The 27,892-nt window shown below is 35.0% G+C and overlaps 1 protein-coding gene across 1 annotated transcript; it reads left to right on the top strand.

Annotated features, from left to right (window-relative positions):
- Positions 1-556: 556 nt before the first annotated feature.
- On the top strand, positions 557-27,508 carry LOC133030433 (DEAD-box ATP-dependent RNA helicase 7-like). Its single transcript, XM_061103172.1, has 5 exons — positions 557-669; positions 26,869-26,938; positions 27,020-27,032; positions 27,114-27,282; positions 27,362-27,508. The coding sequence occupies exons 1-5, from the start codon at positions 557-559 to the stop codon at positions 27,465-27,467; spliced, it is 471 nt and encodes a 156-aa protein (XP_060959155.1). The 3' UTR covers positions 27,468-27,508.
- The last annotated feature ends 384 nt before the right edge of the window (positions 27,509-27,892 follow it).

Below are 27,892 nucleotides of genomic sequence, written 5' to 3'. Positions count from 1 at the left end.
GGGGCATCTTTTGAAAAAATAAAAGAAAAAGGGGGGCATATTTTTTTCGAATTCATTTTCGAATCCTTGTATATTTTTTTCTTTTATTTTTTATTTTATGGAAACATGTTTTAATTGCATTTATTTACTTAGAATGTTTCCTTTATTTGTGGAGATTTGGTCTCTTTGGTGTATATAGGAAACTTGTTCTTAAATAATTAATTTTATTTTTGGTTTCCTTGTTGGTGGCATTTTCGGATTTGGTGGGGTTATTATTTCTTGGATTTTGTGGGAAGATATGGTTTCCTTTTTCCATTTAAGGAAACATTGACCACATTTGAAAAAAAAAAAATTTGGTTTCCTCTTTTTCTCTCCACACGTGGGTCAAAGGTAAGGAAGTTACCTTCCTTTTCAGTTTTTCTTTTTTAAATTTGGGCATTTAAAATTGGAAGTTAAATATTCTCAACTTCCCATTATCCCACGATCACATCTCTCTCTTCTCTTTTTATTGTTTTCTCTCAAAGGTCTAACATTGTTCAAAGTAAGAGGGTTTGTGTTCTAGGATTTCAAAGAAAAAATGGCCAAAACTAAGAATGCCCAACCATCCAAGAAGCCCACTCGTGGATCTGCTTCTGCTTCACCGGTGTCTCCGCCTGCGCCGCCGCTTTGCTCCAAAGAACGGAGCTTCTGGTTCGTCTTCTGCTCCGACGAAGTCTGCCAAGAAATCAAAGACCCAAGCTCGAAAATCAGTGGCAAAATTCTCATCTCCTCTTGTTGGTGCCTCTCCTATTGCTTCTCCAACACCTGGGTTGGGTGATCATGATGAATCCCATTCATCCGATCACACATTGTCGAAGTCCTCTTCTTCGAATGGTGCTCCTAATGTCGACCAAGCTTTGGTGACTTTGCCCACGGTGAGTTCTCGAACAAGGTCCAAGGTTTCCACTCCTTCAAAGCCTGAAGTGGTTAAACCTAAAATTGCATCCAAAGGGAAAAAGGTGGTTTCTTCATCTTCAAAGGGCAAAAATCTCAAGGAGAATCCCCCTTCGGTCTCTTCCTCGGATTCTGAACCAGAAGAAAGTGAGGAGGATCATGATTCAGAGGGCTTGTCCGATTCAAGTGAAGAATTTGTGCCCAAAGATCAACCTGTTGTTGATGATTATGGATCCGAGAGTGAAGAACCGAAGCGGGAGCTGTCACTACAGAATCTGCTCCAGTGCCTCCTGCTGTTCCAAAGAAGGACAAAGGAAAAAGGCCCATTGTCTCTAATCCTGTTCTTCCACAGAAAAGAAAGAGGCCCTCTGGTATTTCTCTTGATAACTTCAAGCCTCACTCTCATTATTTTTGTTATAATGATCATGCTAGAGATATGAAATTCTATGAGAATAGGAATTTTACTGTGGAGAAAAATTTTAATGTTATTGCTCATAAGCCTTTTGGAGTGTATAACATGTTGAAAGAAAGACAATGGGTAGATACCTTGATCGGTTTTGATGGGTATGTGGATAGAATTGTGAAGGAATTTTATGCTAACATCACTGATGAGTTTCTCGATGAGGACTCTTTCATGTTTGGCAAAGTTTTTGTCAGAGGACACTGGTATTCCTTTACTGTGAAGGATGTTGCTGAGGCTCTCAATTTGCCTATGGGAATTGAGCCAACTGATGTGGAGTTTGATCGTCAAAAGGTGTTCGGTTATCTCTCTGGTGATAATGAAATTGAACTCTCCGACACCATGCATATGTCTTAACTCACCTATCAACATGCTGCTCTCATGAGGTTTGCCCTATCCAATTGGTTTCCTTGCTCCAATCCGGTAAATGTTTCAAATGAACTTGCTTTCTTTTTGCATAAAGTTTCAATTGGTGCTAAAATTGATTTGGCTGACATGATTTGGGAGCAAATTGTCTCTCTTCGAAAGGGTAAGAAACCTAGGCTCAATCTCATTTCTCCTCACTTAATCTATAAAATTTTATCTGATCAAGAGGAATTGATTCTTGAGAATGAATCAATTGAGATGCCTGCTGTTGGAACCACTTTCAAAATTCCTGAGAAGCCTCCTCAAGGAAAAGCTGCTCAAAGAAAGGCTCGGTCTGCTTCCCCTGGTCTTATAAATGATCCTGCTGCTGGATCTGCTTCCACTTCTTGTAAAGCCCGCTTAGTTAATTTGGAAATTAGCAGTTGTTTATGTTTAATCGTGAAATTATTTATAGCTATTTAAATAATTTATTACTGTTATTTATGGAATTCAGAAATGCATGATTATGTTATCAGTAGTTTGTATATTTCGCATTTCCGGTGTCCGGTATTTTGGAACTCGGCGTTTGGCTCAGTAGAAATCACAACTTAGTATGTTAGTAATTTGGGGACGGGTTTTAGACATTGGGAATGTCGGGAATGGCCGGGAATTTAGAATGTCCCAAAAATACCCCTTTAGTATGATTTTCATGATTTTATGGTGGAGGGGCAAAATGGTCTTTTTGCCCCATTAGTATTTTGTCTTCTAGTGAAATTATTAATGGAAAATAAATGTTAAATGTTTATTTTAATTGTTAATTGTTGGCTGAAATGGTTTTGGGTTAAGTGGCTTTACTCTTTTAATTTCCTTCATTTTTCAACACTTAGTAAAAAATTAGAAATTTCAAAAGAGAACTCTCTCTCTTTTCCTCTCATTTTTCGAATTTGGTGCATGGGATTCAAAGGGCTGGATTTTGTTCAATCTTTCAAGTGAATTTTCATCCTAAATCTAAGCATTTTTGCAAGCTAGGTTGGTTCTTGTCTTTCCCTCTTTAATTTCTTGAAAAAAATGTGTAAAAAGTGATGATGCATGCATGTTTTTGTGGCTGTTATTATGGCTGTGTTTAGTTGTTATTTTCTGTGATTCAAAGCATGATTATTTGATGTTAATTGAGTTGTTTGAAGCATGATTAGCTAGGTTGTTCAAGCTTTGAGTTTTCTATGTAAAAATGTGGTTTTTGGAAGGAAAATGTTGTGAATATGTTCTGTGATGTTGCTGTTGTTTCTATTAGTTTGCAGAGGTGTTTTTATGCTTAGTTAAGTAGAATTAAGCTAGTGGAATGCATGTTTAGGTGGTTTTGCTCAAGCTTGAGTTTGGAACTCAAAGCTTGAGCTCCAATGGCAAATTTTGTATCTGTGGTTTCTGGGTAGGTTTGATGCCTTGGATATGTTATTTGGGACATATAGAACAGGTCTGGAAAGTTTGGGACCAATTGGGGTTGAATTGGTCGAGTTATGAATTTTTATGGTTGCTGCCTGCGAGGAACCGGAATTCCGGTTGTGCATCCGGAATTCCGGATGGGGGTCCTGAATTTCCCAGAACCGGAATTCCGGTTGGGCAACCGGTCTACCGGTTGGGGGATTTTTCAGAACCCTAGTTTTCCTCGTTTTTAGGTTTTTAGGGGTATTGCCATGCTTTTTATCGATAGGGAAACTTTTAGTTCCAAGTTTTAGTCCCCGGGAAGTGATTTAGCGTGTCACTTATAGCGTTGTGATTTTTATGGTTTAGGAGCCAGTAATCCGCCGTTCAGCTTCAGTTCCAGTCAGGTTGACCGGCACACCTGAAATCGGAATCCAGGTAAGATTAGTATAACAGTATGCATATGTAGATTACATGTTTAGCGTGCATGTAGGAAGCCTGCTAGATTACATTAGTTATGTATTTAGGCTTCGAACCATCCAACCCTGTCACGTCGGTACAGGCTGGAGTATGACCAGCAGCCGGAGTATGACCGGTTCGACCGATCAGGCTGACATTTGGTTGGTGGTTCAGTGCTATTGACCTATCCCGTCGGTACAGGCTGGAGTATGACCAGCAGCCGGAGTATGACCGGTTCGACCGATCAGGAGGATACTTGTCAATAGTACCGTCCCCTGAACGTTCAAAACTCAGTACCATGTTGGACATGGCAGTAGTGGCTCAGTACCATGTTGGACATGGCAGTAGCGGGACTCAGTATCGTGTTGGACACGGCAGTTAGTTATGTATGATATTATTATGCTTTTCTTACTGAGTCTGTCGACTCACAGTTTATGTTCATGTGTAGGTAAAGGCAAGGCTGTAGCTGATGGACCGTGAGCGAGCTTATGAGATTGTACATGTCGGGGCGGTTAGGCCTGGAGCGTACGATCCTCGGGACAGCAAGGCTGAGATTTTTGTAACTGTCGTTAGACGACTTTATTTTGATGTAAAAGTTAAACAGTTAAAACGTTTGTAAATGATTTTATAAATCGGGATCCCGAGACTTTTGTAAAATGGTTTATAAGTTTAATGAAAAAGCAAAATTTTAATTAATCACGTTTTTCCATAAACCTCGTTGATTAGCAACGAGCTGCACAGTACGTTTAAAAATCACGTAATACGCCTAAGATAGTTAGGGTGTTACAATTTGGTATCAGAGCCGCCAGGTTGTCTTCCGAAGATCGTCACGACATGTACAATCATCATCAGCAGTTAGCTCGGTTCACGGTTCAGTAAGCCTTTATTGCTTTAGTAGTTTATTTTATTCAGTTATGAAAAAGAAAAGCCTGTTAGGAAGCATGTTAGTAGCCTGATAGTAGAATAGGCGCATGTTTCATTTCTAATTTCCAAATTAAGCGGCATTAGTAAGCTCGCCTTGAATACGACCTGATATGCCAACTCTTGGTTTCGCAGGCGGTTCTAACTAGATGGACGCCAGGCGGACTACCAGGAGTCAGGGCAACTCCGTAGGGTCGAATCAGGGACAGGGAGCTCAGTTTCCCCCACCTGCTAGGGGCCGAGGCAGAGGTCCCCGAGGCAGGGCTCGTGGCCGGGGTGATGAGAACCCGCCACAGGCTGCCCAGGCTCCCCCAGCCGATCAGGGAGCCCCGAATTGGGAGTTGCGGTTTGCGGAGATGCAAGCCCGGATCGAAGAACAAGACCTCGAGATTCAGAGGTTGAGACAGCAGGGTGCTCCTGCAGTTCCTGTGCCCGTAGTTCCAGTGGCACCTGCCCCTGCTGCCCAGGCCGAGATAGTGGTGGCGGCCCATAGATTGGAACCATTGTATGAGCGGTTCCGGAAGCAAGCACCTCCGGTATTCCTGGGAGGTCCGGACGTGATGAAAGCCGAGCAGTGGCTGACAGTGATTACCAGAATCCTGAATTTCATGGGTGTCACCGGTAACGACAGAGTGGTGTGCGCCACGTTTCAGTTCCAGGAGGACGCCCTGGTATGGTGGGACATGGTGTCTCAGATTCACGATGTCACCACCATGACCTGGGAAAGGTTTCAGGAACTCTTTAATGCAAAGTACTACAATGAGGCGGTTAGAAGCGCCAAGAGGAAAGAGTTCGTTCACCTGACCCAGCGGGAGAACATGAGCGTCACTGAGTATACTACTCAGTTTGACCGGTTGGCGAGGTTAGCCTCGGGAATTGTGCCGACCGACTTCAGCAGGAAGGAGAAGTATCTGGACGGGTTGAATCCCAAGATCAGGCATGACCTGATGATTACCACGGACGACAGCACCACCTATGCTCAGATGGTGGAGAAGGCACTGCGAGCTGAGGGCGCAGTGGGGTGCATGTCAGAATCAGTCAGTACTCCGGTTAGTGGCGGAGCTCCTACCCCTCCTGCATCAGGCTATAGCAGGGGGAGTAGTGGTTCGGCCATTGATCAGAGGAAGAGGGCACCCACTGCTTCCGGCGGCTCGAGTCAGAACAAGAGGTTCCGGGGGAACCAGAACAGAGGGAGTCGTCCTGGTGGTACTGAGACCCGATTCTCCTATCCCGAGTGCCCTAGCTGCAAGAGGCATCATCGGGGTGAGTGCAAGGGGCAGGGATGCTTTCATTGTGCCATGCCCGGACACTTCAAGAGGGAATGTCCCCAGCTCCGGCCAGAGGCACCGAGAGCTCCAGCGATACCCACTCCAGCCAGGGTATTCGCTATCACGCAGGCTGATGCAGATGCCAGCCCATCAGTTGTTACAGGTCAGCTTTTTATTAACAACTCGCTTTATTCAGTGCTGTTTGATTCTGGGGCTACACATTCTTATGTGGCGGCCAGAGTCTTTAGTAAGTTGGGTAGACCCTTTGATAGATATGAATCAGGGTTTGGAACCCTGTTACCTGGCGGAGAATTGGTTATCTCCAATAGGTGGATTAGGTCTATGCCGATCAGGATAGATGGTAGAGAGTTAAGCGCTGATCTGATAGAGATGAGCTTAGTCGAATTTGATATTATTTTAGGAATGGATTTCCTATCTAAATATTCGGCGAGCATTGACTGTAAGAGGAAGATGGTGGTCTTCCAACCGGAAAGTGAAGAACCGTTTGTATTTGTGGGTTCGGTTCAGGGATCTCGGATCCCGGTGATCTCGGCTATGTCAGCGAGAGAATTATTGCACGGTGGGTGCTTAGGGTTTCTGGCCGTGGTGGTGGACACCACTCGGCCAGACACCATTCGGCCAGAGGACATCAGAGTGGTTCGGGAATTTTTGGACGTTTTTCCCGAAGAACTTCCAGGGTTACCACCTCAGCGGGAGATCGATTTCGTGATTGACTTGGCACCAGGGGTGGATCCGGTTTCCAAAGCCCCGTATAGGATGGCTCCAGCTGAACTTAAGGAACTGAAGATTCAGCTCCAAGGGTTGCTTGACATAGGGTTCATTCGGCCCAGTGTGTCACCCTGGGGAGCCCCGGTTTTGTTCGTCAAGAAGAAGGATGGATCTATGAGGATGTGCATCGACTACAGAGAGTTGAACAAGCTGACGGTGAAGAATAAATATCCATTACCTAGGATCGATGACTTGTTCGATCAGCTTCAGGGGAAGACGGTCTTTTCTAAGATTGATCTCCGTTCGGGTTATCATCAGTTGAGGATCCGAGAGGAGGACATTCCAAAGACGGCTTTCCGCACTAGGTATGGACACTACGAGTTTCTGGTTATGTCATTCTGACTAACCAACGCTCCTGCAGCATTCATGGACCTGATGAATAGAGTATTCAAGGATTTCCTCGATATCTGTGTGATTGTGTTTATCGACGACATCCTCGTGTACTCTCAATCAGAAGAGGAGCATGAGTTACATCTTCAGATGGTACTGCAACGACTTCGAGAACATAGACTCTACGCCAAGTTCAAGAAATGTGAGTTCTGGTTGTCTCAGGTGTCCTTCCTAGGGCACATTGTGAGTAAAGATGGGATCAAGGTGGATCCCGGGAAGATTGAATCCGTCAGGGATTGGCCGAGACCGAAGACAGTGACAGAGATCAGAAGCTTCTTGGGATTAGCTGGGTACTACCGTAGGTTCGTGGAGGGGTTCTCCAAAATTTCAATGCCCCTAACCGAGCTTACAAAGAAGAATCAGCGATTTATCTGGTCAGATAAATGTGAAGCTAGTTTTCAGGAGCTGAAACAGAGATTGATTACTGCTCCGGTACTAGCTTTGCCTTCGGACGAGGAGAAGTTCGTAGTCTACTGTGACGCATCCAAACAGGGTTTAGGGTGCGTATTGATGCAAGCCGATCGGGTTATCGCTTATGCCTCCCGTCAGTTAAAGGATTATGAACAGCGATACCCGACTCATGATTTAGAATTGGCCGCAGTGATTTTTGCACTGAAGATTTGGCAGCATTACCTTTATGGGGAGAAGTGCGAGATCTATACCGACCATAAAAGTCTCAAGTATTTCTTTACTCAGAAAGATTTGAACATGAGACAAAGACGTTGGTTGGAATTAGTGAAGGATTATGATTGCGAGATCCTCTATCATCCCGGAAAAGCCAATGTAGTGGCCGATGCCCTGAGCAGAAAGGGTCCCGGGCAAGTAGCTAGCATGGTTCAGATCTCATCCCAGCTAGCTGAGGATATGGTTAGATCCAGCATTGAGTTTGTGGTAGGTCAGCTTCACAACTTGACGCTGCGATCTGATCTATTAGAAAGAATAAAAGTCGCTCAGATGACAGATCCGGAGTTAGTGAAGATCCGAGATGAGGTATTGGCTGGTCAAGCCAAAGACTTTTCAGTGTCAGACAGTGGGATGCTTTTGTATAAAGCCAGGGTTTGTGTTCCGAACAGTGCGGAACTTAGAAATGAGATCTTTGAGGAGGCTCATTCTACTCCATATTCTCTGCATCCCGGCACCACCAAGATGTACCGAGATTTGAAACCGTACTTCTGGTGGAGCGGTATGAAGAAGAATTTGGTAGAATTCGTATCGAGATGCCTCACTTGTCAGCAGATCAAGGCTGAACATCAGAGACCAGCAGGGTTGTTGCAGCCTCTAACCCTACCAGAATGGAAATGGGAGGATATTACGATGGATTTTGTGGTCGGGTTACCTAGGACCACGGGTATGTATGATTCCATCTGGGTAGTGGTGGACCGATTTACGAAATCTGCTCATTTTCTGCCGGTTAGAACAACGTTTACAGTGGATCAGTTGGCAGAGTTATATGTCAGGGAGATAGTGAGACTTCACGGGGTACCGAAGTCTATAGTTTCGGACAGGGATCCGAAATTCACCTCCAAATTTTGGCAAAGTTTGCAACGGGCAATGGGTACGAAGCTAAAATTCAGTACAGCATTCCATCCTTAGACAGATGGTCAATCAGAAAGGACAATTCAGATATTGGAGGATATGTTGAGAGCCTGTGTTATGGACTTTGAGGGTTCATGGAGTAAATACCTACCGTTAATAGAGTTTTCATACAACAACAGTTATCAGAGTACGATAGGGATGGCACCCTATGAACTGTTGTACGGTAGGAAGTGTAGATCCCCTATCCACTGGGATGAGACAGGGGAGAGGAAGTATTTAGGTCCTGAGTCAGTACAGCGGACCAATGAGGCGATAGAGAAGATAAAAGCTAGAATGCTTGCCTCACAGAGCAGACAAAAGAGTTACGCAGATCCGAAACGCAGGGATGTTGAGTTCCAAGTAGGGGAACATGTGTTTTTGCGAGTATCTCCGATGAAGGGGATTAAACGTTTCGGGAAAAGAGGCAAGTTATGCCCTAGATTTACAGGACCTTTCGAGATTCTCGAGAAGATAGGTCAAGTGGCATACCGGTTAGCATTGCCTCCAGCCTTATCAGCAGTGCACAACGTATTTCATGTCTCAATGTTGAGAAAATACGTTTCAGACCCCTCTCATATACTCAGTTATGAGAGCCTTCAGCTTCAGCCAGACATGTCATATGAGGAACAGCCAGTGCAGATCCTGGATAGAAAGGATAAAGTCCTTCGGAATAAGACCATAGCATTGGTCAAGGTTCTCTGGAGAAACAGTAAGGTGGAAGAAGCCACCTGGGAGCTAGAGTCAGATATGAGAGCTCAATATCCAGAGTTATTCAGGTTAGATTTCGGGGACGAAATCCTTTTAAGGGGGGAATAGTTGTAAAGCCCGCTTAGTTAATTTGGAAATTAGCAGTTGTTTATGTTTAATCATGAAATTATTTATAGCTATTTAAATAATTTATTACTGTTATTTATGGAATTCAGAAATGCATGATTATGTTATCAGTAGTTTGTATATTTCGCATTTCCGGTGTCCGGTATTTTGGAACTCGGCGTTTGGCTCAGTAGAAATCACAACTTAGTATGTTAGTAATTTGGGGACGGGTTTTAGACATTGGGAATGTCGGGAATGGCCGGGAATTTAGAATGTCCCAAAAATACCCCTTTAGTATGATTTTCATGATTTTATGGTGGAGGGGCAAAATGGTCTTTTTGCCCCATTAGTATTTTGTCTTCTAGTGAAATTATTAATGGAAAATAAATGTTAAATGTTTATTTTAATTGTTAATTGTTGGCTGAAATGGTTTTGGGTTAAGTGGCTTTACTCTTTTAATTTCCTTCATTTTTCAACACTTAGTAAAAAATTAGAAATTTCAAAAGAGAACTCTCTCTCTTTTCCTCTCATTTTCGGCTGGTGCATGGGATTCAAAGGGCTGGATTTTGTTCAATCTTTCAAGTGAATTTTCATCCTAAATCTAAGCATTTTTGCAAGCTAGGTTGGTTCTTGTCTTTCCCTCTTTAATTTCTTGAAAAAAATGTGTAAAAAGTGATGATGCATGCATGTTTTTGTGGCTGTTATTATGGCTGTGTTTAGTTGTTATTTTCTGTGATTCAAAGCATGATTATTTGATGTTAATTGAGTTGTTTGAAGCATGATTAGCTAGGTTGTTCAAGCTTTGAGTTTTCTATGTAAAAATGTGGTTTTTGGAAGGAAAATGTTGTGAATATGTTCTGTGATGTTGCTGTTGTTTCTATTAGTTTGCAGAGGTGTTTTTATGCTTAGTTAAGTAGAATTAAGCTAGTGGAATGCATGTTTAGGTGGTTTTGCTAAAGCTTGAGTTTGGAACTCAAAGCTTGAGCTCCAATGGCAAATTTTGTATCTGTGGTTTCTGGGTAGGTTTGATGCCTTGGATATGTTATTTGGGACATATAGAACAGTCCGGAAAGTTTGGGACCAATTGGGGTTGAATTGGTCGAGTTATGAATTTTTATGGTTGCTTTGCGAGGAACCGGAATTCCGGTTGTGCATCCGGAATTCCGGATGGGGGTCCTGAATTTCCCAGAACCGGAATTCCGGTTGGGCAACCGGTCTACCGGTTGGGGGATTTTTCAGAACCCTAGTTTTCCTCGTTTTTAGGTTTTTAGGGGTATTGCCATGCTTTTTATCGATAGGGAAACTTTTAGTTCCAAGTTTTAGTCCCCGGGAAGTGATTTAGCGTGTCACTTATAGTGTTGTGATTTTTATGGTTTAGGAGCCGATGTCCGCCGTTCAGCTTCGGTTCCGGTCGGAGTTGACCGGCACACCTGAAATCGGAATCCAGGTAAGATTAGTATAACAGTATGCATATGTAGATTACATGTTTAGCGTGCATGTAGGAAGCCTGCTAGATTACATTAGCTATGTATTTAGGCTTCGAACCATCCAACCCTGTCACGTCGGTACAGGCTGGAGTATGACCAGCAGCCGGAGTATGACCGGTTCGACCGATCAGGCTGACATTTGGTTGGTGGTTCAGTGCTATTGACCTATCCCGTCGGTACAGGCTGGAGTATGACCAGCAGCCGGAGTATGACCGGTTCGACCGATCAGGAGGATACTTGTTAATAGTACCGTCCCCTGAACGTTCAAAACTCAGTACCATGTTGGACATGGCAGTAGTGGCTCAGTACCATGTTGGACATGGCAGTAGCGGGACTCAGTATCGTGTTGGACACGGCAGTTAGTTATGTATGATATTATTATGCTTTTCTTACTGAGTCTGTCGACTCACAGTTTATGTTCATGTGTAGGTAAAGGCAAGGCATGTAGGCGATGGACCGTGAGCGAGCTTATGAGATTGTACATGTCGGGGCGGTTAGGCCTGGAGCGTACGATCCTCGGGACAGCACGGCTGAGATTTTGTAACAGTCGTTAGACGACTTTATTTTGATGTAAAAGTTAATCAGTTAAAACGTTTGTAAATGATTTTATAAATCGGGATCCCGAGACTTTTGTAAAATGGTTTATAAGTTTAATGAAAAAGCAAAATTTTAATTAATCACGTTTTTCCATAAACCTCGTTGATTAGCAACGAGCTGCACAGTACGTTTAAAAATCACGTAATACGCCTAAGATAGTTAGGGTGTTACACTTCTGCTCCTGCAGAAATGGCAGAATTCAACTTGCGTTTGGGAAGAATGGAGACCAGTCAGGCCTTACTTCTTAGGAAGATGGACAGCATCATGAAATACTTCCGACCCAATGATGATGAATAAGTGGTTCAATCTTTTATCTTTTGCTTTTTATTAATGTTTATTTGAACTTATGACTTTGTCCATGTTTGTTTTTGTTATCTTTGGCTCCTTGCTAGACAAAAAGGGGGAGTAGTATTATTTTTTGGATTCCTTGAACTTTTTGTTACAACTCTGGACCCTTGGTTTTAGGGGGAGTTGCTTGTTTGTGGTTTAACACTTTTCCATTTAAAAAGTTGTGTTCTTCGGTTTGCAAGCTTTTCCGTCCAAAAAAAGTTATATGTTTTATGTGTTAGAGAGCTTTCATGCAGGGGGAGTATTTTCTATACTCTTGTATCTTTAAAAAGCTATTTGCTTTGGTTTCTAACACTTGATGCAGGTTTTCTCATAATAAAATGTTTTGTCAATCAAAGTGCCAAAGGGGGAGATTGTTAATTCCATTTTTGGCATATTTAATTGACAAAAATATTTTATTATTTAATGTATATTTCGGCTGGCATATATTGATATGGTTTCCATATTTGTGTAAATCAAACTTGAAAGGAAAGTTGTCTAGCTTTCCTATTTTTGGAAAATGGTAAGTTTGGTTACCCATTTCGTTTTTATCTAACCAGCTGTGTAATCTGATCTTGTGTTGAGTTTCCCATTTTCTTAGATCAGGTTTCTTGAAGAGAAAACCGGAGCTAGACTTTCCTTTTCTATAAAAGGAAAGTTGTAGTTACTGCCCACGATTCTGTATGTACAGAAACGGAAATTCCTGGACTGATTGAAGAATTATTTTAGGGAAGTTTCTAGTGGGTTGAGGTCTTGTTCAGACCGAATGTAAGCTGTCTATGAGATGTATATTCATTATAAATACATCTTATAGCTGCTAGGTTTTGTAGCTCTTTCACACACTTAGAATTGCTTTCATATCTTAAGGAAAGAGTGTCTTTGTTTAGTACCTCTCTTGGTACCTCTCTTGTATCTTTGAATTTCATTCATATCTTTAGAAAAGAGAGTCTTTGATTTGTAGAGAAGAGTTGTTCTACTCTTACTCTGTTTATTTGTTGTTTGTATTGTCTTGAGTCTGTAATCAAGTCTACAACGAAGAAGAACATCAGTGCACCTTCGGGAGAAGGGTATTTACAAGCTTTCGGGAGATTGCTTTTGAAGTCTTGCATCGGGAGGATACAAGCACACAACCTTCGGGAGATGGTTGTATAGGCTTTCGGGAGATAGCCTTTAAGCCTTGAATCGGGAGGATTCAAGCACTCTTCAAGGTGATCGAAGGGAGTTCGAGCACTTGGAGTTTTATCAAGATTCGGTTAGTAGGTGGAATACATCAAGCTTGCGGCATACAATAAGAGGGAGTCTATTTATGCATAAGTCAATTACTTTGTATTTTTGATACCGATCTAATGAATCTTATCTCTGGGCGTGGCCCCGTGGACTAGTAACAATCTGAAAGGATTGTTGAAACCACGTACAAAAATCTTGTGTGTTTTTACTTTTATGCACTGTTTGTTTTTCTGGGTTTCTCTGGAGTTACAGAGTTGCATTCTGTAACTACAGAAAACTGTTTTCAGTACCAGTTTTATTATTCCGCATTTAATTAAATAATCAAACTGGGAATATTAAAATACGTAATGTCACCTCTATCGACAGAATCTCACCCTGCGACTCGGTGTCATGTACATAGATAACAGGTTGTGCCTCGATCGGAGTCGCTGGAGCTCCCTCATAAGGATCGTACCCGTCGGGGAAGACCTCCTCCTCTTCTACTGGGGGTGAAGCAGCTGGTGGTGGGGTAGATGGATCTGCTGGGGCCTCCGGTGCTGAAGCTGTCGTTGGCGGACGATTCAACATGGCCAATATGTCTCTGAGCTGCTCCATAATTACGTTCTGACCACCCTTCAGCTCTACATGACTGGTCTCGTATGCCTTCTTCAGCTCGACATGAGCAGCATACAGACCCTGAGTGTCAGCCTCGATCCTATCCAACCTCGTCACTAAATCAGTGTACTCGGCACCCCGAACGCCTGATGAAGATGGTGCACTGGGCTGAGGTTCTGAACCAGTAGCCTGAAAAAATATATACCAAAAAAATACGGTAAGCATACGATAATTCCACAATGTAACAAATATCACAAAACAAAAACAATAAAAAATCAAGACATAAAAAAAAAAGTTCCGAAAATTGGTACCTGAATGTACATTTCTGAGTGTCCGGGACTGAGTCTACGGTACCGACTACCTGCCTCAGCCTCTGTGTCATCCACCCCATCATCAACCAGGTTCTCCACACCATCGTAAGATATGGTCCTCACAAATGCCTCCTCCTCTGTCCGTGGAAGTAGCCCCTTCACCACTTCAAGATTCTGTTTATGGTTAAAAAAATATCAAAATAGAACCATTTAGCATTTATTACAAGCATTTATGTTAAATAATTATTCTGAACATAAGTGAAAATCATACCCGTCTAGAAAATAATGCGCTGACGTCTTTCTTCCCAATATCGCCTTTGCTCGTCCAGCTAAGCATCCTGGGGAACTGAATCCCGTGATTCGTGCCATACCTCTTCCCAACCTCAAAAATGGCCTCGTACGCCCAATATTGTACTGCAGGTGCGAAGCCATATGATGTGTATTTGCACTCGTGCTGAACATCCGAACTCAGCTTCTTCTCGTAGTTGGCCTTCTGTTTCAACATGTCTTTTTGAAGCGAGTGCATGAGTCTGGCGAATGAGTGCTTCCCCCAAGGAATCCGGAAGAAGAACTCGAGGTCTTCCACATATCTAAGTATGTGAGGCGTAATCAGCGCGTTTGCCTCGCGGCCCAGAAGCATTGACTCCACAAACAAGCACAAGCCGAGCTTGTACAAGTCTTCCGGGTTCTGACAGTCTGTGAACCTATCTTGGAGTGCTTCTGTCTTCACACTATCAGACCGGTTGAAATATTTGTTGATCAATCGGTCTGACCCTGAGCGCGCGACCTGCGCAGCCTTCTCCTCTTCTGTTGGCCCCGAGGAGAGTTCCAGGCCTGTAATGAGTGCAAACTCCAGCACTCCGAATCTGACCTCCTTCCGACCAACGTAAAACCACATCCTCAACTCCTCTTGAGCATCCACTTTCATTTTGTGGAGCATCAGCTGGTGAAATAACACCGAGGAGAATGTCAAGGGTACGGCATTCCAAAAGCTGCCGAAACGGCTTTCCTTCGCTGTGTTATTCAAGTTGTACTCCTCAAACCGAGCTTTGATTTTTGCAAAAATTCCGGTGCCTCTATATGTGATGCGGCCAGTAAAATGCTCGGGTGCTAGAATTATGAGTCTGGGAGCCATCTGAAAAAACAAAAACCAAAAAAAATTTTAATGTCAAAAAAGTTAAGAAATGTCGACATAACATCGACATCATGTCGATATTCTGTCAACATTATCAAACATTCAGTGACCACCTAATTGGTCGACATACCGTCGACATACAATCGACATGCTATCGACATTATCATAAGAGCAGTGACAAATGACCAACATCGACAACATATCGACATACAGTCGACAAATTGTCGACATTATACCAATTAACTACCATACGAATCAACTACCATATTCCTATCGACAACCTATCGACATACAGTCGACAAATTATCGACATTCTAACAATTAACTACCATAAGAATCAACTACAACTTATTATCGACAACCTATCGACATATAGTCGACATATTATCGACATTCTAACAATTAACTATCATAAGAATCAACTACAACTTATTATCGACAACCTATCGACATATAGTCGACAAATTGTCGACATTACATGGCAAAACTACATAACATCAAACAAGGTAAAACCATCGACAAATTGTCGACATGATATCGACAACCTGTCGACAACAATGTTCAAACACACAAACAGAAAACTACATATATCGATATCCTATCGACATTTCATCGATAACGCTGTAAAAACACACAAACACCATTGAAACATATCCAACATATACAACCTACCACAAGAAAGAGCACAAAATATACAAAAATTCCACTAATTTCAACAACATGCAATATTTCACATCCAAATCTATTAAAAAATTAATTTTTTTTGAAAAAAAAAACTTACCTTTGACTGAGCTTTGTGGTGGTGGCGACGGTCCGTGGTTGTGGTGGCGATGGCCTGTGTTGGGTTTCGACGAGCACGGGTACTGGCGATGGCCTGTGTTGGCGACTGTTCGTGGTGGTTTCCACGAGCACGGGTCGAATTCAAGACCGACCGAGAGAGAGAGAAAGAGGAAAAACAGAGATAGATAGAGAGAGAGGGAAAAATCGAGTGGGAAGAGAGGGAAAATGCGTGGTCGTCGTCGTCGTTCAACTGTTTTGTTTTTGGGCAGGGACGAAGAGGAAAAGTCGGAGAGAGAGTGGGAAAGACAGAGAGAGTGGGAAAGAGAGAGTGGGAAAATTAAATGTGAGGGGTATTTTGGGTAGAATTTGAAAATAGTGGAATTGTTTTGTATAAATTAGTAAGGGGTATAAAATTTGATATGGGATATATTATTAAGGACAAAAAGTGAAATTTCCCTTCTTAATAATGTTTCCCGACGTTTTGAATAGATTGATCTAGTCCTCGATTCACAAATAAAAGTCATCTTGTAATTTTGTTGCAAATTATCAAAATAATTGTTTCCCTTCATAGTATTCAAATATTCAATGTCATTTTTTCACCATGCTACTACGATCAAAGATGGATTTCGAAAAGCAAATAAATTGCAATCTTCTATTATTGATTTAAAGAATAAAGTGCTTATGGTTGGGAACTTGTAGTTTTATGTTATTCAATACTTCATGGGCCAATTGTTACCAAAAAAAAAAAAGTGAAAAATGGTACGCCTAACTTTTAGATATTGATTTAAATTTTTTAAATCATTAAATATATACCCCAATTTATAATTAGAATACCATTTATACTCCTATGTATCATTTACAACAACAAAATTCGCTCATCAAAATTTTGTAGAACTCTAATCAAACTACTTATAGGGGTATTTATGATAACTTAATAATGAAACTGGTATTTTTCAACTTTTTCCAAAAGTGGAAGAAAACTTCATGGGCCTACATAACCCAACAAATTGGATGTTGGTTTAGCTGGCCCAAACTAAGAGAGAGAGTATTTTGGGTTGGAAAGATATCCTAATTTCGTAAATAGACATCTCTTAAATTATATTTTCTCGATTTCTTTAAAAAAAAATTAAATAAATAATTATATTATGTGGCTCAAAACTTAATTTCCCATATTATTATATGGGTGCAGTGCATTTCATTATTCTTTTAACACAACAGGGGTAATTCAGTCTACAACTATATATTATTACAATAATAATAAAACTATTGAAATGGACATATATTTTTGAGATATTTTAAGGCCCATTTGATGGAGTTTCCCCCATCTATTATGACTTGTCATTTGGTGAGGTTGCATATTATAACGAAATGGTTCTTGAATAGTTGTTCTCAATATCTCATTTGGACCTAAGTGAAGTCATAATAGGTCCCTTCCAAAAGGAAAAAGTAGAAAATGACCTTTCCATATTGTGGTGGGGAATAAAGGAAATCAATTCAAATGTAAACTTCAAAACAAAATGTGTGGTATTTATGATATATTTGAAAGCAAAACATGTCATTTACACAAAAATTAAATTAAATTAAATCTTATATGATGCTAAGTTCCTCATATGAGAAAGGTAGGCCCATACATATTATGGCTTATTAGAGGAGTGTGCTATCATAGATTATAGTCAAATGAAATGATAATAAAATGTATAATACTTTCCACAAACAAGGAAGTTGATTACAAAAGTAAAGAGGAGAGGACCACTTTATTTTTTTGGGTGAGAATATTGAAAAGTAAAACTGCAACTTAGGAACTAGTTACCTAGTAATAGCTAAGCTAAAATGATAATAATTAATTAATGGGTACAACAATAAAATGAATATTTTTTTTTTCTTAGTTTTTGTATTATTGTCATGTATCGTGGAGGCCATAAATTAATCCACATTAACGTTTCCTTGCAACATAGGTTATCTCATCAAAATGCCTCTTTTTTTTTTTTTTTTTTTTAAAAAAAAAAACCAAATTCATTCAAAGTTAAACGATTACATAGAAAATGAGAGTAAACCTATACCATCTCTTTATCATATTTATATATACTTGAAAGTATTTAGATTTTTAATCATACATATACTATTTATTTAGTATTCGGAATCGAAATAAATTAATAAAAAAATATAACAGAATAAATAAAGAATAATTGAATCAATATTTATAATATGTTGTTTTTTAAATTGCTTGGAAATAGAATAATGATTTATTTTGTTTACTTTATCAGAAAACCTAATCAAAATGTTTAAATTAACTAAATTATTCTTTTGAGTTAAACTATAATATATGATAATTATTTTGTAAGACATATTTTGAAAGATAAAATTGTCATTATAATTTTAATATTAATTAAAAAGTAAAATAAAAATACATAATAGTTATTACCTTTAATGACATTCTTTAAAAAATTAGAGGGAAAATTCTCCATTTTTTTTTCTTATTTAATCTCATTTTTTTTAAAATTTAATAAATTAAATAAACAAATGTAAAAGGATGACTCTCTTACTATTGATTTCCATTGCTCAATAATAAACATGCCATAAAAATTAATGTAATCATGTATTTTTGAACACAAAATCTCTCTCTTCTTTTTCTTTTTATTTTTAAGAGTGAAGGGAAAAACTCTAGTCACAATATGTATATATAAATTTGATTATATAATATATATTTTAAATAAAAAAAACATAAATAATTTGTACTTATGTAGTGTAGTCATTTAAAAAAGTGTATTTAATAATTTTTCTTTATATAAGTAGTTCAATTTTGTTAAAATATAGGAACTAAGAAGAAGATAAAATATATAGATTAGGGTTCTTTCTTTTCAAGTTTGGCGAAAAGGTAAAAATAAATGGTGCAAGGCTCTATACAATACTTTGGGGGTAGTTTTGATAGTATTCTATTCAATTGCTTTTTACACTTTTCTTTTTCTCTCTCATTTTATTTATTTATTTTTTGGATTATTACATTAAAGTTTTGAAAAGAGACTCCATCTAAAATTGAACAAGATATAGGCGTTTGGGAAAAGTGATCTTTTATCCTGGATTTATTGGATATTTGTCCCCATAATATATAACAAGCTTATATTAATTATATAGAATGTATTATTGAGCTTTAGCAATTGTACATGGATGAAAATCATGAGCTTTTCAAAAGTAGTTTCGACAAGATTAATTGAAGCTATGTATATCAAATGTTGTTGTAACAAATAAAAAATAAAAGTAGTATGAAAAAGGAAAATAATTAAGAAAAGAAGAAAGTATAAATAATAAAGTGCTTTTAAAACCCAATTAACTCACTTCAATTTATATAAAAAGATGATTAGTCATATTCTTATTTATGTCATTTGCCCCCACATGCCACGTATAATCAATGGTTTTATAAACCTTTTTATAAGATGTTTCTATATATATTATTATTTTTAAAAAAAAAAAAATAAAACCAAACAAATTAAGCCTACTTTTGTAATATGTTCTTCTAGATGCTTTACCCAAAAAAAAAAAAAAAAAAAAAATTAAAAAACATGAACTTTGTCAGAAAAGGAAATGTTGAAAGTTGATTTAATTTTATGAGATGAGCTAAATTAATTACAGCTGTTGGAAAAAAAAAGGGGTTGAAGTTTAAGTGCTTGTTTCCAAGAAAGATATCACTGTTATTAGTTAATTTTTTTTTATTACTTCTAATTTATTATAAATTACTTATTGTGAATGTTATTATTATTTTTTAAAAAAAACAACAAAAATAATGGCATACATTGTTGTAGTCAATATTTCTATGAAATGTTATTATTGATATAATATTATATCTCACATATTTTATTAATTAATGATTATATTGACACCATACATAATAACAATATTCTCCTTTTATTATTTTTTTATTCTTTGCCTACTTTTATTCAATCACTTTTAATTGTTCTAAATATATAAGTCTTCTTACACATTTCTATTAAAAAAAATTCTTTTCATGTCTCTTGAAACTCTTACACTTCAATTAATATTTTTCTAAATATAGTGTAAATCGTTTTTTTGACTAAGGTTTTTATAAGGTTCTAATTTTTTCTCTTCTCATGGTTCTATTTATATATTATTTATTTGATAGCTAGTTGTATTCTATGACTAGTTATTCACCAACTTACTTTAGAGATTTGTTATTTATACTAGGTGATTGTTACGTGACAAGCCACGTAGTGTTAGTTTTATTTAATATTTTAGTTTTTTATTTTAATTAATAATTAAAATAGTATAATTATTTGAACGATTTGTTTTATAAAAATAAAATATGTCTCAGTATATTTAGTAAGTAAAACATAGTTGTGTTATAATAATGTATGTTATTAATAGTAAAATGTACATTAATCTTCTAATTGAAAAAAGTTCTATTATCTCATTTCATATCTAATAATAGCTACACAACTATATATTTATAGACTTTCACATTCTTTGCAAATTACTAATAAGCACCAATAATATTTTCATATTCTAATATTTTTCAACCTTCTCCTCTTGGTGGTAAAATTAAAAATAAAACTAAAAATAAGCACAAACATATAAGGTAAATACTAATTACAGCCCATTTCATCTTTTTTTTTTTAATTATTTTTTTAAGCCCAAGCCCAAAAATCTCTAAGCCAACACAATCAATCTTCTTTTATATTATCTAGATATTTTATCTATATTTTTCTTTTTTAAAAAATAAATAAAAAAATTATTAATATTCTCCCAAGATAGGTTTGTTAGAGAGATATGTGGCTAAGATGATTTTTTTAATTTAAAAAGAGATTATTAATATTTAAAAGATTGTTTATTTAAAAAATTGTTTAATTTTTTGGGTTTAATTATTGGATTTATTTTTTAACGGGAGATCAAACCTAATCGTTAAATTTAACAGAATATTCTTTTATTTTTAAGTATATTCTGTTAATCCAAGAATGTTAAACCAAGAAATGCCGTTAGATAGACACTTTTAATATATAAAGATATTCTATTAACATTAGCAATAAATCAACATTTATAGTGGAAAGAATTTTATTGTGACTATTATATATTATTATAATTTTATGAATCATCATTTCTATATGCATTGTACAAGATTTTGTTGTTATCCAAATAATAATTTGTCTTCATATAATAGGGTGTGATGTAGTTTTTTTTAATAAACTTTAAATAGATAAGAACTTTTTTTTTTTATTTTCTAATAATAAATAACTACTAAAAAAAACGTGTGTATGTAAGTATGTTATAAAAAATTACTATTTCTAGTGACAATTTTTTAGTCGTAACATAATTTTTTTAACTAAATATGACTTTTAGTCCTACTAAAATGTTACTTGTGATTAAAACATAGTATTTAGTTACAAGTTGTCACTAATTTAGTCACACCAAATTGTAATTTTTGTGACTAATTAATACACATTTAGTCACGGACCTTTTAATCACAACATAAGAATAATAATTTCTAATTAATTATAATTTTTTCACTTTTAATTACAAATTTTGTTTGTGATATATATAGTAAATATTTATAGTTCACCATCTTATGTACACAAACACTGTAGTAATTAAATACCTACACAACACAACGTTTAGGTGGTGTTTGAATATTAGAGGGAATGTAATAGAATAGTTAGAAAAGGATATAACTTTTATTCTATTTCTTTGTTTGTTTGATTTTATTTTTAAGTATTAAAATATTATTTTTATTTTATCTATGTTTTCATTCATTTTAATTAAATGCTAATAAGATATTTGTTATGTGAATTTGAGCTAAAAATAGTAAAGTTAAACCAATTATAGAGTTTGAGAAAATATTAAACTCATGTGTTTAAGGGAATTAACATTATTATCATTAATTTTAATTAAAAAAGTGAGATTTAACTCGAAACAAAAATCCTTTATCATTCAAATTTAATTTAAATTTTATATTCTCATTCTAATCAAGTCTAAAACTCATACCAATTACATATTGTTGTTTGTATAATGGTGTTTAATACAATTACTTTTTTCTTTGCTTACAAGGATAATAAGTAGTACTGTTTTAAATTATATATGTAGCTACTAACTAGAGAAGAGGGAAATATATATATAATTATCAAATCAACGAATAAAACTTGTGATAATGAGAATGTATATATATTTATAATATTCAAGGAGAAATTTAGTTATAATTAAGATCTAATAAATAGGGCTTAGCAAAACTAACTTTGAAAAAAAAAAAACAGAGAGATTGATGCGATTGCATAACTGCATCTTTAAATTATTAAGGGCAATACATATATTTATTTTGAAAAATATGTGCCATAAAATTTGACCTTTGTAAAGCCTTATAATTAATGATGACTTATTGTTAGGGTTGACATAATGAGAACTGTCAACTATAAGTTTTTTTTTTTCTTTTTGAACAAGAAAGGGGACCAAAGTTCTTTTCATACATAATTTTTTTTTGAACAATAATTATTCATTGTATTGGTTTTTTATTATGTGTATATATATGTACATATACACACAATTTCTAGGCTTTCATTTCCTTTAGTAGCCAGCTGTCTATTCTTGGGTCATATACTTCTCTTTAGTGATACACTAAACTAATAATCAATCTCAATGAAACAAATTATTATTAATCCATAGCAATTATTTATAGCAAGACAATAATCAATATTTTATACCAATATTATATTCATAATACTCATTATTCATATAAAAGAAAAATCTATAATATTAAGAATTAAACTAGTGTGAGCTATTCAGCATTAATTAGTATTAATATATAATATTATTTGAATACTAATAATAATAATAATATAAAATATTTATATACAATTCATAATATCTAACTACCAAGATTCCATGTATTATAGAATGTAATATATAAGAAATGGATGTATGGGTCAATCTTTTTTACTTTTTATAATTTATTTTATTGCATGCTTTTGGTTTTAGTGGTAAGATCTTTGGCTTTATTAAAATTTGTTATTATGAAATAAAGAGATGATGATCTCATCTAGAAGCATGGCAAAATATAAATAAAACTCATCATGGCTCACGTAAATTCCTTGTTTGGCGGCCGCTTTGCTTTGTTTGGGTTGGTACTTGGTGCTTAATCGAAAGCATTTTATTGGGTACAAGTAGTACTTAGTACCTCTAGACATGTCGCCTTATAATTATTTAGCGATACTTTTTTAAAATTATTATATTAAATTATATAACACATAATAATTAATTTAATTAATAACGATATTAACGTATAAGAAATATTAAACACTTGTGATATTTTTAACATTTTTCTAATCCAAAGCCAGCCACCCACACAACAGCCCATAGAATAGAGCTTCTTTTTGTTTTTGTCTTTTTGGATATTTATATACTAATATTTATAACGTGGTTTGACTTTTTTTGGAATCTAGTTGACCCCACTTAGCTAATTAATAATAAAGTTTTTGTTTAATTTGGCTCGGCTTAGAAGCCAATTAAGCCAGCCAAAGCCACGCTGTCATTGGGAATTAGGGCATTTATAGTTTATTTATTTATTTATTGTTATTTGCATTTTGAAGTGTCCTAGGATTCATTTGAGTTACTTTGCTCTCTCAAGGTCAGAATTATTAAATTTAATTATTATTATATGGTGGTAATTATGTATTTATAATATATTTTAGTTATTGTTGGCCAATTTTGAATCAATATATCTAGGTTGTGATTTTAAGTTTTATAATTATTGGCAATGGTAGGCTAAACAATTAATTATTATTACTATTATAGTATATAAGGTTTGGCTTTAATATTAGTGAGTATTTATAGATGCATCTCATATTACTTTTAGCAAATTAAAGTTCTCACTGATTGGAATTTGGAAGTGATATATAGATTGCTGGCTAGCTAAAACTAACTACGTACCAAGCACAAAAATAACAATAACATGCAATAACATTTTTTTTTAATTAATAACAATATTTACTTTAAATGAGACTACTCTTATAAACACTATTACCATATCCCACTGTAGATAATATATATTTTGATACATAATTTTGGGTATATATATCATTATTTTAAATAATATACATATTATTTTTTTATTATTTAAACTTGAAGTGTTACTCATTAATATTAATTTGAGCATGCTATTAGACAGGGAAGCGGTTAGCAAAGATGCCCAATATGTTAAATAAGAATAGTGTTAATGATTTTTTATGATATATATAGATAAATTAATGATTAAATATCATTTTGGATTCTGTGTTTCGTAAAAGTTATTAATTAGACTTTCTGTTTTGTTAAATGACGAAATGAACTTTGTATTTTTTAAAATAGTACAAATAGAACTCTGAACTAATTTTTTGTCAAAATAAAATTTAATAAAAATTCGATCTAAATGTATTATGACAAAATTGTTTACATTTTCTGTATATGCTTGTGTTAGGAATTGTCTTTAAGTTAGTTATATTAAAAAAAATTGTAAAAAATTAAGCCGGGTCTTAATTTTACTATTTTGGATAATATAGGGTTTATTTTGTCATTTAACAAAATATAAAGTTCAATCTGTAACTTTTGCAAAATACAGGGTTCAAAATAATATTTATCCTAAAATATAAATTATTATATAAATTAAAATAAATGAGATGATATAATTTTAATATAGATCAATAACAAATAACACCTCAAAGTGTTGTGTACCCTTTCTATCTTCAGCTTTATTACTTGTTTTCTCAAAACGATATTCAAATGGTTGAAATTTGAATCTAATAATAAGTGTAATATTGGATGTATAGTAATGAATTGTATATAATTAGCATCTAAATTCACCGTGGGGAATTTTATTAATTATTTTATACATAAAAAATAAGTTAGAAAAGGGTCTTTATTAATTAATTATATTTATTGTATAGTTAATTGTGTTTGCTTTTTTTTTTTTAAGATAATTTTTTTTTTATCCGAGAGACATACTTTGGTAAGAATTTGTTTTCTTTGAAAAAATGGGATTATAATTCATTAATCAAAATTAAATATATCTTTATATATTAAAAGTGTCTATTTAACGGCATTTCTTGGTTTAACAAAATATACTTAAAAATAAAAAGAATATTCTGTTAAATTTAACGTTTGATCTCCCGTTAACAAATAAACCCAATAATTAAACCAAAAAATTAAATAATTTTTTAAATATTAATAATCTCTTTTTAAATTAAAAAAATCATCTTAACCATATATCTCTCTAACAAACCTATCTTGGAGAATATTAATAATTTTTTTTATTTATTTTTTTAAAAAATCTTTATTTTTTTTGATTCCGCATAATGTGATGTTATTCTTTTTAATTGCTTTATTAATTTCTTTTCTATTCTAATGTGAAGAAATTTTTAGCAATAGAGAGTCATCAAATGTAGTACAAGTGTTTGCACTCCATAATCTATATATCTATCTATAATATAGGTCAATACTCTTTTTTTTAACCTATTAATTATACACGTATAATTATTAATTTTAATTGATGATAAAATTTAATTTTTCTATTTTTCTATTATATAAGGATAACTATTTTTTTTATTGTTATTATTTTTTTCACTATGATGTTTGTAGATATTTTTTTTTGACTAAATAATTATTAAATATTAAATAGATTAATTAAAAATATCTAAATCGTATACTATTTAATTTTAAATTTGATTAGATTTAATTATGTATCTACTTTCTCATTATTTATAATTGTTCTAAATCTGATCGTGCAAACTCATATATTAAACACAATACTCCACCTTGAAACCGTTCTCTTTTTTTTTTTCTTTCTTAATGGTTGGTGTTAATTCGCCCCGATGATTCAAGTGTCATGGTTTAGCAGAAATACCACTTCTATCTTTGTGTGATTGCAGATATAAACTTACATTGCAATGCTATGTTAAAAAAAGACTAAATAGAATAATCTACTACTCCAATAATAAATTTATTTACAATTTTATAATTACACTAATATTATTTTTAATACATTATTAAATAATATTTCAAATATAAATATTTAATTTTTTCAAACAAAAAATTTAAAATCTTTAAAAATAAAATATATTCAAAATCTTAAAAAGACTAAAATCTTAAATAAAACTATCAATACGTGGCTCGGCACGTATATTCACCTAGTATATATATAATTATGGAGAATTACCTATACATCGTTTTTTAATCATTATTTTTCTTCAAATTTACGGTACGTTTGAGTTACTCAAGTAGTTGATTCGTTGATTTTTATGTGAGTTAATACGTGAATTTTAGTTACAATTGAAGTTAATTCATTAATTGTTATGTGATAGTTGTTAGGTGGATTTCTCATTTCTGTAAAACATATAAAAGAATTGCTAAAAAAAAATCTCTATAATATATTCATGAATTTCAATATTTAATTAATGAAGTAACTGTTGGAAATAATAAAACTAAACTTTACACCTAAAATTAATTCAAAAATTCAGTAACCATATATATAAATATACATATTATATATGAAGTTTAATGATTAATAATACTCGCCCGCGATGCCTAAGTAATCACCATTTCTATATATTGAAAAAAATTAAAATTGATCGATCATGATCAAAATTAATTAGCAATATATATTTTTGAATATTCAAAGCATAATATGATGGTATATAAGTGACACACAACAGAATATACACATAATATATCTAGTTAATTTTAATGTTATGTATCTATTCTATATAAAGTGTGCCTATATAACTGAAATTCTTGGTTTTTGAAAAATTCAAGGGTGACTTTTAATTTTTATTTAATAAAATAATAAAATATTATTTATATATAATAAAATAATAGTAAAACAAATTCTATTAATATTTGAACTGACATTAAATATTCTAGAATCACACCCCATTTAAAAAGAAAAAGTCACCTAATCTATTAATGTTTGAATTGATATTAAATATTCTAGAATCACACCCCCATTTAAAAAGAAAAAGTTACCTGAATCACCCCTGCCGTCACCTAACTTAGGCTCGCGCTGATATTAAATATTTTTGCTTTCTGGTTTCAGGTCGAGCAAGTTCATGACATTGGTTGCTGCTAGGGGATCGGATATTAACGATGTTCAATTAATTATCCAGGTTTGAATGCTCTACTGTCTTTGTATAGTCATGAAAGCCTGTACATGTTTTAGTTTCTTACTTTTGATTTTCATTCATCAGTGCGAGCCTCCACGTCATTTAAACTTTGCATCAATTTTATTTATTTATTTCATTGGCTGTAGTCTTATTACATGTAGAATTGTGCTATTCTCAGGAAATTCTGGTGCAGCTGTAATGCTTTATGATCCTAGGAGGTCTAATTTTTCTAAAATTGAGAGAGAATTTGGTGTTAAGTTTGAACATATATCAGCTCCTCAGCCAGCAGATGTTGCCAAAGCTGCAGGTGTTGAAGCTGCAGAAATAATAAATCAAATCTCGGATAGGTAAGCCTAGACTATGTGAATAAAGCATGGACCTTCCTATTATTGGTCCAGATACTAATTATTTTATATGTACATGCAGTGTAATCCCTGCTTTTAAGGCTGCTGCTGAGGATCTATTAAACACATCTGGTCTATCTGCTGTGGAAATTCTGTCAAAAGCACTTGCGAAAGCTGCTGTGAGTTAATCTGCCTGATCTTCATATTTTTTTTTGAAATAAAATTTATGCACTTTCCTTGTTTATTGTTACAAGTATAATACTTGAACATGTAAATCCTTGCTGTGACCAGGTCAATTGTGTCTGTCACAAGATTTTCCTCTATAAACTTGAAATCCTTCTGTCAATTGTGTCTGTCAATTTATTTAATTTTGTTCTTCTTTCTTATTTTTTTTTTCAGTTTTGTTCTTCTTTCTCATTTTTTCTACTCCTTTGTATTTCTCTCTCTCTCTCTCACCTCGTTTATGCATTGGTGGTGCAAGTGAAGGTCAGTCGGCAAGCAACGCTAGGCGGCACAATGGTCGGTCAGCAGTGCTCTTTTCAGACGAGCTAATGACGTCGTTCGACTGGGCCCAACCGTTTCACCAAATCAATCTTTTCCTCTCTTCCACGAG

The sequence above is a fragment of the Cannabis sativa genome, chromosome 8 (genome assembly GCF_029168945.1).
Source record: "Cannabis sativa cultivar Pink pepper isolate KNU-18-1 chromosome 8, ASM2916894v1, whole genome shotgun sequence".
Taxonomy (NCBI): domain Eukaryota; kingdom Viridiplantae; phylum Streptophyta; class Magnoliopsida; order Rosales; family Cannabaceae; genus Cannabis; species Cannabis sativa.
This window is presented reverse-complemented; position numbering and strand designations above follow the sequence as displayed.